This window comes from Cyprinus carpio, chromosome B6 (genome assembly GCF_018340385.1).
Source record: "Cyprinus carpio isolate SPL01 chromosome B6, ASM1834038v1, whole genome shotgun sequence".
NCBI classification, from domain to species: domain Eukaryota; kingdom Metazoa; phylum Chordata; class Actinopteri; order Cypriniformes; family Cyprinidae; genus Cyprinus; species Cyprinus carpio.
Window position 1 is genome coordinate 16174425 of NC_056602.1, and position 16037 is coordinate 16190461.

A 16037-nucleotide genomic window follows, 5' to 3' on the forward strand; every position below is an offset into this window, starting at 1 on the left:
GCTGTCAAAAATCCTGATTGGAGTATCACTATAAATAGTTATAAATGATAAAAAGAAGGCTTTAAAAAGATCGGTATCGGTGATCGGTATTGGCAGATACTGTTTCTGTGATCTGCGACCGGCCTCAAAAATCCTGATCGGAGCACCCCTAAAAAATAGGTTGTTTATATATTAAATATTTATTTATAATATAAACTATATGAATATAAATATAGACATGTAAATACGAGTAAATATATACTGTAATGTGTGTATTTATATAGACATAATAAATATACACAGAACACACATACTGTATATTATGCAAAAATAAACTTTTATTTTGGATATGATTAATTGTGATTAATTGTTTGACAGTAGGGCTGGTGCAATATATTGAGTATCAGCGATAATATCAGAATAATTTTGACGACGATGTAAAATTTGAAAATGCCGGGAATATTGAATATTTCAAATTCAAGCATACTTTCCCAAAAGAATGTGCCGAACGTCAAAAAAAAGAACATGTAACTGCGGACTGCTCTACTACGAGAGCGTTCATGAGAGCAGTTGCCAGATAACAAGAGTTTAAATCCCTGAATCAGAGCTTCGCTGTTACAAGGATACATTTTCTGCCCGGTGTTTGCTTATTTTAAGCAATCTGTCAACCATGCGCACATGCTCACTCCTCATTGCGGAAGCACCGCCGACGATGATCTGAAAACACTAACAAGCTGGAGTTTAGCGATCTAATGAAAGCGTCGTTCAGCCGGTCTGTGTTCTGTCGTGAGATCTCGACTGTACTGTTTGTGATTGTGGTCGCTGAATAAATGCACTTACTCGACCGCTGATGTTTGAATAGAGAAACATAGGCTATGGCCATCTGGAATTACTATTAGGGAATTTCACTGTTATATTTACCAGTTTTCATAATATAGACAGAGAGAGTGCTAAAATATTTGGTATTCATAAGAAATAGCTATGTGCTTCAGAAACTAGCTCCCCATCTAAGAGGGTTTTTAGTGTCAGTGGAAACAGTTTCATGCCACAGAGCTTCTCTTAAAACCGCAGACAGTTAACAACTTCAGTTCCAAACTAAAAAAAAAAAAAATTAAAATAAAATACTTATCCCATTTTATTTCCCCCAGTTGCATAGTTTAAATTGTGAATTGCATGCACTAAAAAGTTGACAGAATGCACTTTCTGTACTTGCACTACTTCAGTTACATATATGCCTACATGTGTTCTTTTAATAAAAAGCAGTAAGTGATCACTTGGTCTAGATTTTTTTTTTTAACTGCTTAAATTAGCTGTTCAATCTAAATAGTTTTTTTGTTTTTTTTAAATGGGCAAAAGATAATCATGTTTTTTTATTATTTAAATGCAAATGCAAACATATCGAGATATATATCGAATATCGTAAAAATTTACAATATCAAGATTTTTTATATATATATATATCGCCCAGCCCTATTTGACACCACTACCTAATAATAATATAAGGAAATTAATTAAGCACTTGAACAGCATATTAGAAGGGTTTCTGGAGGATCATGGGGCACTAAAGACTGGATTATTGGCTGTTAAAAATTCAACTTTACCATCAGAGGAAGAAATTACATTTTAAAACTTTTAAAATAGAAAAGTGTCATTTTATATTGTAATACTACTTCATGAATTACTGATTTTATTGTATTTTCGATCAAATAAATGCAGCCTTGGTAAGGATAAGAGACATCTTTTGAAAACATTTTTATTTTTTACCAAATCATAAACTTTTTAATGCTAGCGTAAGGTAGGGCTGGGTATTGGCTACCTCACACACATTGTGATACATGCTGCAATCCAAAGCATAACTGGATTGTCTTTGAAAATCTGCCATATATGAAAAAAAAAAAAAAAGTTTCAGTGTGTCAGCAAGAAATGAGTGAATCTGGTCTCTCATGCTGTTCACAGTTTAGTTCCTTTGAGCACAGTGTCTTATACACTTATGTTGTTTTGGATTAGCTGTTTTTTTATTAACTGAACCGTAAGAAACATGAATTAACAGATCAATAAATAAATGTAATATTGTGAGAAAATAAATTATTAATATCTGATTGTACTGGCACAGCCCTAACTTACAGATTCTTCAGGGGTACTTGAGACCCCGTTTCTGCAGTGGCAAGACAAGCCCATATGGCCACATGTGAAGAATCAGAGCTCGAAACACTCCACAGATCCTCTGAGCTGCTGCCCTACTTTCCATGCTGCAGAGAAAACTCTGTGTGGGTGTTGCACTCACCCAAGCGGATCACTCTGATTCTGTTCTAATACCGAAACCAGCCTGTGATACCAGAAACAGCAAGATGAAAGCAAGCATTGGGTCTACAACCTATTCAATATTTAATGAGGAAAGGGGTGGGGCTTTGATCTGCCAACACTAATTCAAATTAATGCTCACAAAATGGTCAGCATGCCTATTAACACTTTAAAACAGCCAGGAAATTAGTTGCAGGTGCTGTTACGATCACCAATTCTTCTTATGTGAAGCCAGGAAGACAAAGGCCTTATTTAATTACGTCTCCTTCCTGGTTTATAATCTGGCAGTTTAACTAAATTTGGCTTAATTAAAAAGGTCCTCCAAAGCAAGCAAGGGTTAATGTCTTTGACTGTCAAATGTTTGAAACTGCTTTGCTATCATGTCAGCATTATGACAATGCTGAGGCTTGTGTTGACTCGAGAGGAGAGACACTCTCTGGCATGTGCCAGGCAGCATTACACTAATGGCATGAGTACTGTGGGAGACAGCAGGAGATAAGGCATTGTTAGTCATCTCTGGGACCAGCTGTCCAGATAAAGGCTGGGGTCAGAGGTCAGCTGGCCTAAGCACCACTCCCACTCTGCTATTTAGTAAAGGTCACAGATCAAACTGGGTTAACATAGTAAACATGAAATTAATAAGATGGAAAAAGCACAAATGCACAACAATATACAATTTCTAATGCAGAACAAATGTGAAAAACGTAGCAAATCATGAATATTGAATATGAATGAGTTTGCAATAAATGTGCTAACATATTGGCTCATGTATACCATTACCATAAATAATGTTGCTGTTAATATTAACATTTTTTTTTAGGTTTGATATTACTTTAAAAAAAAAAAAAGTTTGGGGTCAATAAAAATGAATACTTTAATTCAGCAAGGATACATTAAATTGGTCAAAAGTGTTATTTCAAATGAATGTTAATTTGATCATTCAATTTAAAGAATTCTGAAGAGAAACATTAAAGGTGACATATCATTATAATGTCATATGTACATTAACTGACAGTTACCACTGATAAGCTACTACTAAATATTGCAGAAACTTAATTTTCTGTAAAGCTGCTTTGCAAGGATTTGTATTGTGAAAAGCGCTATACAAATAAACTTGAATTGAATCATGAAAATCTGACTTTTCCAGGTTTTAAGTACTATAATCAGGTCCCTGATGCATCTACCAACCAAAGAAAGGTGAAAAAGATTAACCCAGTAACTTTGTTTTGGTAAGCCTTTTTCTGAGCGCGTCTGATTTTGCTCCACTAGTGACATTGCAAAGGCATCTCATTATAATATTTCTGCCCTTAATCTGTAAGTTCCCACCATGGCTCCATTGTTTAGATTTCACAAGCGTGTACCAGCTCTAATGCCATGGCGAAAGTTTGAGCAAAACATGCTAACTGTTCTGCCTTTGGCTGCACAGACGAGAACAGAATACTATTAAGAGTCCCGCCTCAGAGGAGACAGAGCAGTGGATTTATTGATTTACTGTATATTGCTAATCTAAAATTAACATGCAATTTATTGCCCAGCTGTTTACCTTCAGACAAAACCAACTGTTTTGTAACTTGTGTGTTTTTAACGTAAATTTGTGTGTGAATGAGAACTTAGTTTAATACTCACAGACGTTTTCCATATGTGTGCACTCAGAAAATCGTATATCAAAAGTTTAAACTGATAAAACACATGATTTCAACACAATAAACATGATAATCAGAACCAAAACAGATGTTTATTAGCAGGTTTTAGCAGGTACAAGCTGTAATGGCAGCTCTATTCTGGAAAAGGGGGCGGGGAGCAGCAGCTCATTTGCATTTAAAGAGACAGGCACGAAAAACAGCGTGTTTCTGCTTCCACTCAAAATAGGCATTTTCAAAATGATATAATAAATGATCTGTGGGGTATTTTGAGCTGAAACTTCACAAGACACATTCTGGGGACACCAGAGACATTTATTACATATTGTAAAAGGGCCCATAATATATCTACTTTAATTTCCAAACAAAAAATATTAAGCAGTTAAAAACTGGTAGAAATAATTAGAATGTGTATTGTGTATTGAGCACCAAACTGGCATTAGAATGATTACTGAAGGATCATGTTACATTGAGGAATGGAGCAATCACTGCAGAAAATTCAGCTTTACCACCACAGGAATAAATTACATTTTAAATCATCTTAAAATAGTAAAGTTACTTTAAATTGTAATAATATTTCATAATATTACTGTTTTACTATATGTAAATGCAGGCTTAAGGTCCTTTCACACCGAGTCTGAAATTTTTGCATGTGTTTTTTTCATTTTTTTTATATTCATCATCCTTTCCTATCAAAAGGCTTGCTATGGATGCAAAAACGCAGAAAATCTAACCTGGTCCGTTTTTTTTTTTTTTATGACAGACGAAAGTTTCAGAGCCAGTGTGTAAACGTGATTGACACAACATGAGGTCCTATTTATTTTTTAACATGCAAAAATTTTGGATGAGAATTTTGCACTCAGTGTGCAAAGAACTTTAGTGAGCAAGAGCCTTCTTTCAAAAACGTTCAAACAAAATTAACCAACCCCACACTTTTGAACAGTAGTGTGAAAGGAGGAATAGGATCAGGACACATCACTAGCAGGATTTGAACCAGTGTCACCAACATGAAAAATTTAGAGCAAATTCACCAACCATGTTCATGACTATATGCGAGTAACTCTTACACTTGCTATCATGTCAACAAGTAAGAAGGTTGTGGATTACAGAAACCTGAAACTGGCAGACAGACAGTTCCACAGACCCTCATCTCCCGCAGATTCTATATTTGGAAAAGTACAGTGCCATCACTTGTCTGAGAACAAAACACAGCCACCCCAGAAAAAGGCTTCACTGTTAACATCATGTCAGTGCTCTTGACATATCACTGTTTGTACAAGAGAGCAGGCTAAATTTGGACCACACCAGAAGAGAAGGCTAGAGCTCCTTAACACAAGGATGGACAAACTTTAAAACGAAAGTCTGCAAGTCTGAAGGCCAAACAAGTGCACAAAAAACAAAAGCATTTCCTTTAAAAAAATAAATAAAAATTTAGATATTTATAACTTCCTGTTTTTCAGCATTAAAGAATGCTTAAACCCATAATGCAATAAAGAAAGTTGTTCCGTTCATCTAAAATGACCTTAAATCAAATCAAAGATTAATCCTTTAAGCAGTAAAAGTAAGGACGTGGGTAATAATTTAACAAAAAAAGCTATTTATTAGCATATGCCACTCATCTGCAACATAGTTGATGTAACATCCAATATGCAATGCAAGTGACCAAATCGTGCTCCCAAAATACTTCTGGGAATGGGATAATCGTTCAAGTGTTGTGCTGTGGTAAACACTAAAAATGAATTGAATTGATGACATTGGGTGAAGCACTCGTACCTGTTCTGCTCCTCTAGTTTGGCCAACAGCTCCACATCATCCGGGCTGAGCTGGGTCGGGGAGGCTGAGGAGGGCGAGGACAGCGAGGCCGTGGATGATGCCACAGTGGTGTGCAGCGAGGAGGGGGTGGCCACCTGACTAGCCATCTGACTCACCGTGTGCGACACTGAGTTCTTCACCCATGAAAGAGTCGAACTCAGCTTGCCTGCTACCTTGTCTGTCGCCACCTTTGGAAAAATGAAAGAAACATGTTTAATTGTAAAAATGAATTCAGAAAACATCTTCAAGTCTTGATTTTAGTAAACTAAAGAGAGGATATTATACATTTGTTATAAAAAGTGCTTTCTATTTTTATATAATATATGATTTGTCGAACAACATGATAGTTTCAGGGTTTAGCCTCTAAAAATGTACAAATATTTGAAATAATCATCATGTGTTCTTCTAGATCTTTTTTTGTTATTTTCAATTGATTCTAACACCTAATGCAATAAAGAAAACACATTCTTATGTAAACCTAAGCTACATAAATGGCGTTATAAATTGGTTGATATTAAACAACGAAACTGAACAATGCAATAAACTGTGAAACCAACTGAGACCATTTCTTCAATAAGATGCTTTAAGAAATAAAAGAAGTGTTTCAGCTTTGTTAGCAAGAATGCTCAGATGGCCTGACAGACAGAGACTAAATATCGCACACTGACATTCTCATGTATGGAAAAACTCAGGTCAGTAACAGCTTTGTACAGTCCAATATTTGAATGTGACAAAGTTCTCAATGCCGCATACAAACACATTGGTTTTCACACTTGGTTTGGACTGTACAGTGCAATTGTTCGCTTCCCCTTTTATACTTTTTTGTCTGATTTTAAAAACACATAAAAGCACTATTTTTAAAACTAATAAATTTCACCCAGAATTTAAAAATGTCTTTCTTTCCAAGGAACACTAAAGAGGATATATTGAAGAATTTTGATGAGGAAAGAAAACTGTATATGTAAAGCTGTTTTATAGGCTCTTTAAACTGTGTAAAAGGTTTTATAAAACACACATTCCTTACAGCTACACAAGCAAAATGGTTTACTAGGTCATTATTTAGGCGTGTAAACCATAGATTGGAAACTGATGCCATTTGTCATTCTATATTTTTAAATATGACCTCTAGAAGGTTTGGACTAAGGGAATCTTTGAGGTCGTTGTGTACTTTCCACCAGAATGACAACAGTACAAAAACTGACTCACACAAACTGAATCACAATCAAATGAAGACATCAAAAAAGGCACCAAGCAGAAACTTGTGACTATTGACAGTACTGAAAACCTTAAGACAACTGGGAACGGCAGGCCGGAACACTGTAACATTAGAAAGCCAAGAACTCTCCTCCATCTAGGATTTCCTTGGTGTACTTTGCTCTTACCTGAAGAAAGATGTCACCCGAGCTGAGGTCCTTGCTAATTCCATAAACAAATCCACAGGAGAAATAACAGGTAAATCACAAGAGTCTTACGTCTTCAAACACCATCAGCAGCTTTGCGAATTCCAAAAGTCACACTGTTGTGTAGGTGTCACCTGGGGTCAAAGTGCTCATATGGAAGAGACAGAGGCAGCTGTAAAGCAGCTAGAAGCAATATAAGCTTCTGCTTTCCCTTTTACAGCAGTAGTAATGCTAGTTCATGCCTTGGAATTCACCCTACAAATAAAAAAAAAATCATTTTCCTGCAAAACATCTGTGACGTCTGAGCTCACCACACTGAGCTTCACGGCATAAGTGAGCTGTAATGATAAACCCAGGGGAAGTCTACCTCTGCACAACAAAGCAGATTTCTCATTTGCATGCGGCACTTCTCTGAATCCTCTACAAGACAGATCACGTTTCCTCTTGCAATCTTCATTTCTGACAAATTTTGACCACACAGCTAGGCATGGCTTGTGTGGTTTCACAAACCACCAAAAATTTATAGTATTCCCCAGCAAAATGCCTAGAAATGACTCAAAGTCATCAAGGTTGGAAACACCCTTTCTTAGATAGTGTTACAATGAAGAGTGACACAGAAAGAGGCGGGGCATAAACAGGAACACCAGAACAAAGTGCAGTTACAAATGAAGGAGCAGTCTAAGGATTGACAGGTGTGTCTGAAATAAATAAAATTCATACACTGATTACATACCTACATAGAAGCATAAAATTATAATATATAATAATATACACCATATATTTATTTTTTTCTATTTAATTACATTTAATTGAGTGGTTTTTTTTTAATTCATAAGTATGGGTGTAAATCGGATGTTTCGTCACGATACGATACGATACGATACTTGCCAATACTTCAAAAAATTATACGAAACAATTTCGATATGATTCAATACAGGAAAATATCTATTGCTATATCTATATTATTATATTATATACCTATTTTCAAAAACCATGTACATTTTTAATAACTCATAGATGTAACCAAAACATAGGGTAAACGTACCTATTAAGCTCACCAAAATCTACATTGAGACATTTTTAGTGCACAAGATATTGGTTTCAGTACAAAAAGTTATATTAAGATAAAATATTAATCTCTCAAAAATATTTAATTTATTTTAAAAGACAAAAGCATTTCAATTAAGATATACATCATTAAATACAAAAAGTCCGGCTGTGCTTAAAGGGTACATGTTTGTAATCTGTTTTATTAAAAATTCTTGTTTATTTTATACAGCCTTTTCAAATAATAATAGAAAAATATATTTTTTTGAATGTACAAAATCAATCACAAAAAACAACAACAACAAAAAAAAAACTGAACACTAAAATCAAGCAACAAGGCATTCAATTTGCCTTGACAGAATCTGACAGAAGTTTTCTGCTAGTCTGCTTTCACTTTAAGAAGGAAAGCAAGGATCCAATATACTGATACACATGCATTTTCTTTCTCAACTGTTTACGTTAAGACATAGGCCTAACTGACTGAGCTTACTAGGATATTCACAAAGGCACACATGCTGATGTAATTTGGTCTGTATTTGTTCATCCATGCACTAAAAATTGGAAGAGAGCTCAATTAGGTATTAGCACGCTGTTGATGCGGCTGTCTGTAGGCTATACGTGTGCTCTGGATGTGTGAGCTTCACTGCGTACTGAAAACTTCTCACAACCACTTAACAATTCCGTCAACTATCCCAAGCGTCTTTTAAGCTTGTTTGAACAAGAATGCACGTGTTGGTGGTGATTAGAGTTGGGTACCGAAGACCAGTGCCAATATGGCACCGGTACCTATGTAACGTTATGAACCGAACCGAATCAGAATGCAGATTTCGGTGCCTCTTAAATGCCTGAGCAATCGATAGAAATATTTGTCCTGGTTCTCCAAAATGTACGCAAGAAGCATGGGCGTCGCTAGGCTTTTTTTTAGTGGGGCTATAGCTCCATAAACTGCACACAAATTCGCGATGGCCTCAGAGTCAGTCCCCTTAAATTTCATTTGAAAACAGCGGCAATCCAGTCTCCTCCCCGTGTTTCAGTGCGCTCTTCAATTGGCAGACCCCGGCGGAGCAGCGTGAGGGGACTCAAACAGAAACAGAGGACACAAGGTGTGTTTATCGATAGATTGTTAGAATATCTGTATCGGTGCAGTTCTTTGTCATAAATACGGTTTACAAAAGGTCACGAGGGAGCAATCGGTTTCCCATCTATTGTAAAGTCTTCTTTCCGTTCACCGCTCATCACACCACAGCTGTTTCCTCCAGCGAAAATCTAGCCCTTAACACATATGAATGCATACTTTAATTATACTTATTTAAATATACTTCATTTAATTATACTTACTTTATACATACACTACTGTGGCACATTAGTATTTTCACCCCAAAGAATGGTGTTCGGCCAGTTATTTCTATCTTTTGCTGTAGTGTGTCTGTTTGCTGTAGAGACATTCAGTTTGTCTCAGTTTCATCTGTTTCTTCATGTAATCACAGACAGATTCGATGATGGTGAGATCAGATCTCTGTATGCAGCAACGGCTGTTGTCAGACTGCTTGTGCATTCAAAAATCTCACTAGATTATTATTAAAATGAATGGCAAAATTAATGTTTGGAAATGTAAACTGGTATTTCTTACTGACACACTAAAGCAAAAGATATTAATAACTGGCTTAAAACCCTTTTTTGGGGTGAAAATACTTATGTGCCTAAGACTTTTGCACAGTACTGTACTTTACAAATGACATTGTTGCTACTTTATAAAGAATGACCATACAGTCATTCACAGAACTGATTAAAGACAGTGACAGACAGCACTCATTTCAAATAAATATCAGAGTGACTGACAGAGATACAGTAGAAACATTATGTGTGGTTTTGTATTAAATAATGACCCAGATCGTGAAATACATTTATTAGCCTTAGAGTAAGGGAAGCACAACTTGGGAAATGAGAGCATCCAAGGAGCGTGTGAATGCTATGGATTTAATTTATTTTGAAATATTTTTAATGTTCTTTAATGTTATCCAGATTAAATAGGTCTTTATTGTATAGGTCTAATTGTCTCCCAAGGCCACAGGAGGGTGCAATGAGCAAAATAATGCAGCGCATTTAAATTGTCAATGCAAGGAAGTAAATCTATAAAAATGTGCATTACATCTAAATTAACTCATAAAAATCAAATATAATTTCGTAAATTGCAAAACAGCATCATGTATTTATGCACTGCTTAAAAGGGTCATATGATGTTGCTAAGAAGAACATTCTTGTGTATTTAATGTAATGAAATGTATGCGATTTAAGGTTAAAAAAAACACATCATTTTCCACATACTGTACATTATTGTTTCTCCTCTATGCCCCGCCTTTCTGAAACAAGTTTTTTTTTAACAAAGCTCATCGTTCTGAAAAGCGAGGTGTGCTCTGATTGGCTAGCTATCCAGTGCTTTGTGATTGGCCGAATGCCTCAAGGGTGTGACGTAAATGTTACGCCCCTTTAACGTACTGTGATGCATGTCCCGGTCAGAACACCGGTGTGACAAGACAAAAACAATAAAACCCTTTACAAACTAGCCATTTGTTGCATCAAGTGGGGACATAATTCCGGATTATAATGACTTATACTGTGTTTTTACACGTTGCATCGCGCCGCATAAACATAAAACCATGTCTTCATTTGTGAACGGAGAAACGACAAACAACACGCACTACTCTACACCAGCGGTGGCCCCCCACCATATTTTGCATATCTCTCTTTGTTAACACACCTGATTCAGATAATCAGCTCATTAGAAGTGAGCTCCGTACGTGAACTGTGTTCCCATTGACATGGTCCCTACACAGTGTTCACTGCTCCCTACTCCCTGAGCAGGGGAGATCTGTTGAAGTTTACCTCACTTCGGAACATTCATTGATGAGATTCTAGATTTCTATAATATTTTGAATGAATAACGCAGCAGCGGCGCGTCTCGTGGGCTAGAGTAGATTAACAAAATATTAAAATGCAACAATGTCACTTACATTATGACGCTCCCTGATGCACACCTAACATTCAAATGCAATTTTAAATTCGACTAATTTTCATTCTTTATTCACAATCTCCTCATAACAGACAGGAACAGCACTCATTTCAGCATGTTTGTGTGCTGTCTGCGTCACTCACAGCACGTGCCTATATCGTCTGCTATATCGAACATTTTTATATCGATGTCAAAGAAGGTGTTACCGTTAATAAATATCAATACCATTTTATCGACCAGGCCTAGAAGGGGGTCTCAAAAATGGCCCAAAATTTGTATTATTTTACTAACTTATTAATTTTAAGTTAAATTATGTTTTATTGGTATAATGTCTGCTAGAATGTAAAAAAAATTCAGTGTTAAGTAAATATTTGTAAAGCACATTTTGGCAATTTAATTTATGCAATAGTGACATTTTTTTGGCAAAATTGGGAAAAAATGCGAAAAACCGTGTTCAGTATTCGGTCTTCGGACCAGTGTTTCATTTTGTTCAGCTTCGGCCAAGAATTTCCATTTTGGTGCATCCCTACTGAATATGAATGAAGGACTTACCATTGCTTACCATTGTAATACAATATGTGCCTGGTGAATTTGATATAGGATGAGGTTCATACTACAACAGACAATGTATAATAAGTAAAGATTGTTAGTCAGTGTTATTTTGACAAATCAATTATTTATTTATTTTTTAAGTGCATTTTTATAAATCCGCAGCATAAATGGCTGCCCACTGCTCTGGGTGTGTGTTCACGGTGTGTGTGTGTTCACTGCTGTGTGTGTGCACTTGCAGAGCACGAATTCTGAGTATGGGTTACGTCACTTTTTTCACTTTTTTTTTTTTTTACAGGTTTGGAGTGACGTGAGGGTAATTAATAACAGAATTTTCATTTTTTGTTAAACTATCCCTTTAACAACAATTATTATGAATTACAAATTTTAGTTTGGTAAGAACCAACCTATACATAGGCAATAGTTGAGTTGAAATCTCATAACCCACATACATGCCTCATCCTCACATTGTGTACCAAACAGTTCTGCGTCACTCATGGCAACAGCTGTACTGCTTTCACACAGCTGTTACCTGTTTCTGTGCATTAGGAGCTGCACACACACATGCAAATACAATCTGCCTGGCTTCATAAACTGAAATCAGATTTCAGAGCCCTGCCTGCTGATCTACCCATGAGCACAGTCTTTTATATATCATGCAACACATAAGAAAGTAAAAGGAACTGAACTGTCTCACCGCATCACAGACTGTATCATTCTCTCATCTGTGGTACATATTTGACTGACTGAGCATGCTAGCACTGTCAGAGAGGTGAGTCAATACTGTAAGTAAAGAAAACATCATTTGGGTAAGCCCAAGTTAGCCTCTCAGGGGGAAAAGGGTTATAAAACAATAAGAGAAGAATAACAACTACTAAAAAAAACAACAACACCACTTCCTCTGCTCTGGGCTTCTAAATGATTCATGCAGGGTTGCTGGGTGTGTTTGCTGAACAAGACAAAAAAAAAAAAAAACTTGAGATGAAGGTCAGGCCTCATCCATTTTCATTATGTTTAATGAAATTTCCCTGGTCTCCTTCTTCTAACAGTGGAACTATTATCTACTAAATACATAAACACAAACAGGTACATAAAAAGCAAGGCCGTTCCACGGACATAAAATTATCAGTTTTCACACATGAAATCATCTGACATAAAAAGACGTTGCAAAAAACAGAACTTGAAACCTGTGCAGTCTTGCACAATTTACATACTGCAGAAGGAAACAACTTACTTGAATCTTTTAGATGATAAATAAAACATTAATTGCAAGTAACACCTTTTAAAGTGAAGGTGAACATAATTCTATAATTTACTTTAGCGCTAGAAATTAGAGAAGTGTGTGAGTAATTAGTGCAGAATGAGTACCTAACTAGTAAAAATTCAACTAGAATATCAATTTTTGCTGTTTTTTTTTTATTTATCATTGAACTTTTCTTTTCATAAATGCATAGCTTTAAGTTAGAATTATGTTGAAATGTTATAACATTTATAACACTCTAAGAAAAGCTTGTAAAAATAGGGCCAAAAGTAGTGTTAATATGAAGGACTTTTCAGTATTTCTTTTTTACAGGTGTTTAACCCGTATTTTGAATTATATATTAATTTTTAGTTGTGTTTTAGGGTTAAAGGAAATGTCAGTAAACTTTTACAATTTATGTAAAGTTTGTGAATAAAATAAATATTTAAATACTATTTTAACAGTAGTTTTGTCAAGTACGTACAATAAATTTCACAAAACAGACATCCCTATTAGATATTTAAAAATACTGTGATCCTTTTTTTCTCTGCACCGTATATACAGAGGGGTTATATTTCTTGGACAAAGACACATTAATTCATGACTCAAGTTTCTGTTGTGAGTGACCTCTGACAGTGATTTACTGTCATTAAAAGCCCCTGACAGTCAGACCTTGGCTCATCCTGGAAGGAGAACAAGAAAATGATGTGCATGCACTTTCTATCCACACTGCTGGAGGTTCAGGAGAAGCAAAAAAAAACAGACTACATGGACTTTTGAATATGCTGAAGTCAACACAATGTTTTCCAGCAATCCATTAACTGGCCAGAGGTACAAATGCAGAGTGAGAGCCAGAGAAGAGAGTGTTAAAGACAGAAAGCAAATAACAATAGCAGAGTCTGTCATTATTTCAAGCCGTGTAGAAACCTGCAGACATGCACGCTGGTGCAGATCCTGTGTTGCACAGTGTTATGGTCTGCAACCTTTTGTGCTGTATATATATATATATATATATATATATATATGTTATTTCTTTTTGTCTCTTCTGTTCTCACTCTCATGCTCTTAGGTACTGCCTTCCTTTTATTCTATTGGCCATGTGTGCTGTCATTCATCATAAGTTAATTATGACAAAATGTTTTCTTCGCCAATCGCGCTCTCGTCCGAGAGGTTCAAAAGGAGAACGTAAGCAGGAAGAAGTGTTTGTGACGTTTTGTATTGTGACTGTTGTGTGCACTCGTGGAATGTGTTTGTGTTATGCTCTTGGGTTTTAAAGGCTGGCTATGCAATGCTGCTATGTGATCTGATGTCTTTGTCAGCCCGCTGCTGGTTTGGAAGACACGGAAGGAGTGGAAGAGTAAGTCACGTGACCTACAATACCTGCACGTAGGGATATTGGATGTATTAGGCACACTATTTGTGTGCGCTTTTCTTGTATGTTTTGATTTTGTATATTTAGTGTAGTTTATGACGCTTTTGCACTGAAGATCAGTTAGTCAGTGGGATTTTTATTTTATTTTATTTTATGATTTAAGCGCCACGTTAACTTCCCTTCTTTTCCTTTGTCTTGTTTGTTTAACTTGCTCTTCCTTGGGGGCAATAAATATTTCTTGTAGTGCAGTTTCGCATCATGTGTTCCATTGCCACTCATTTCCCTGGTTTGTTTCTTTAATATGTCAACTTAATGTTACCTCTTTTAATCCCTAGACAAAAATTTACATCAGAGACGTAACACATAGGAAAACAGTAAACAGCAGCTACAGATGACCACCATTTTTGGTGCTGTGACCCTGTGCTGACCCTGTTAATGTAGCACAATACACAAAGTGATTATCTACAGCTCCACAGAAAATCTTCTGATTGCAAAATGTATTGATAATAAAAAAAAATGACGAGATCCCTGATAAGTGCTAATGAGACAGACTTGAGTCAGACATGCTGTCTAGACTGACTTGATTTACCCAAGTTAAAAATTACTGTTATGTTCTTCACTGCAACATTCACTAATTTTTTTTTTTTGTAACTTGTCCTTGTAACATACAACGTTGTCATGATCACTTGTCAGAATTTATTTACCCTCATGATATCTTGAATAATCTTAACACAGCTCTTTTCCATACAAAAACAGGTCATAAACAACCACATCCGTCGAGCTCCAATAAAGAAAAAAAGTTGCTGACATAACTTTGGCACTATATTCAAAGTGATCTGAAATTTAACAATAACCTTGTTAGAAAAAACACTAAACAGTCTAGTTATTCCCAGATATGCTTCACCAGAATGCTCTGGTGAAGCATTTGTGGTCAAATTCAATTAGATTGATGTCTCAACGTGTTACACAGGTTTTACCTTATTTATTTAAATATCTAGGAAAGATTTGTGAGTTGCTTCTCTTTTTTTAGTGGTTCTCCAGATTCTAAAAATATTGTCCTTTTATGCTTTTGATTCAATGACATAAGGGTGAATAAATAATAATGGTTTTTGGGTGAACCATTTCTTCAGAGCAATAGAAAAACATCACAGTGCAAGTCCAAGCAGCCTCTCTGTGAGCAAAGAGAAAGCAGTGAGTCTGATTCCCTGTTAATTTTTTAAACCATGAACAGGAGGCGGTCATGTCTAAAGCTCTGTGGCCTCCACTGTTTGTTATGGATTCTAGTTCAGCTGTCCAAATAGTCCACAGGAGAGCCAACCTGCTGCCCTAACAACACACATCAATATCAAGAGAGCAACAACTGACAAACACGGCATGAGGTTATTTTGGAAAACAGATATTTATCATTTTCAACACCTGTTCACTACAAGGAATATAATTTGGCTTTAAGACAAGGGAAAGGTTTAGGCATTTTGCAACAGGCAAATTCAATCAATATGCTCGGTTTAAGTTACAATACACTGGAAGCCCACTAAGAGGTTTAGTGTTTTTCCACAATAACCAATTCCAGATTCACACTAATTCACATTAATTCAATTTACCACATATTCAAGTTCTAATGAGGCATTCTGGGTGACAACTGGGTAATATTTCTGATGACAAAATGTGCAGTGTATCAATGGATTCC

General features: G+C 35.9%; 1 protein-coding gene across 8 annotated transcripts in view; it reads right to left on the bottom strand.

Annotated features, from left to right (window-relative positions):
- Window positions 1-16037, bottom strand: part of LOC109060864 (ecotropic viral integration site 5 protein homolog) — a 60600-nt gene that overhangs the window by 31098 nt on the left and 13465 nt on the right. For 7 of the 8 annotated variants that reach the window (XM_042725866.1, XM_042725867.1, XM_042725863.1 and 4 more), the window contains exon 2: window positions 5694-5920. In XM_042725866.1, coding sequence (XP_042581800.1) covers window positions 5694-5920 — 227 coding nt within the window. Of the gene's footprint in view, window positions 1-5693; window positions 5921-7114; window positions 7435-16037 lie in introns of those variants that run through there. The other variant, XM_042725865.1, reaches the window with a different exon arrangement.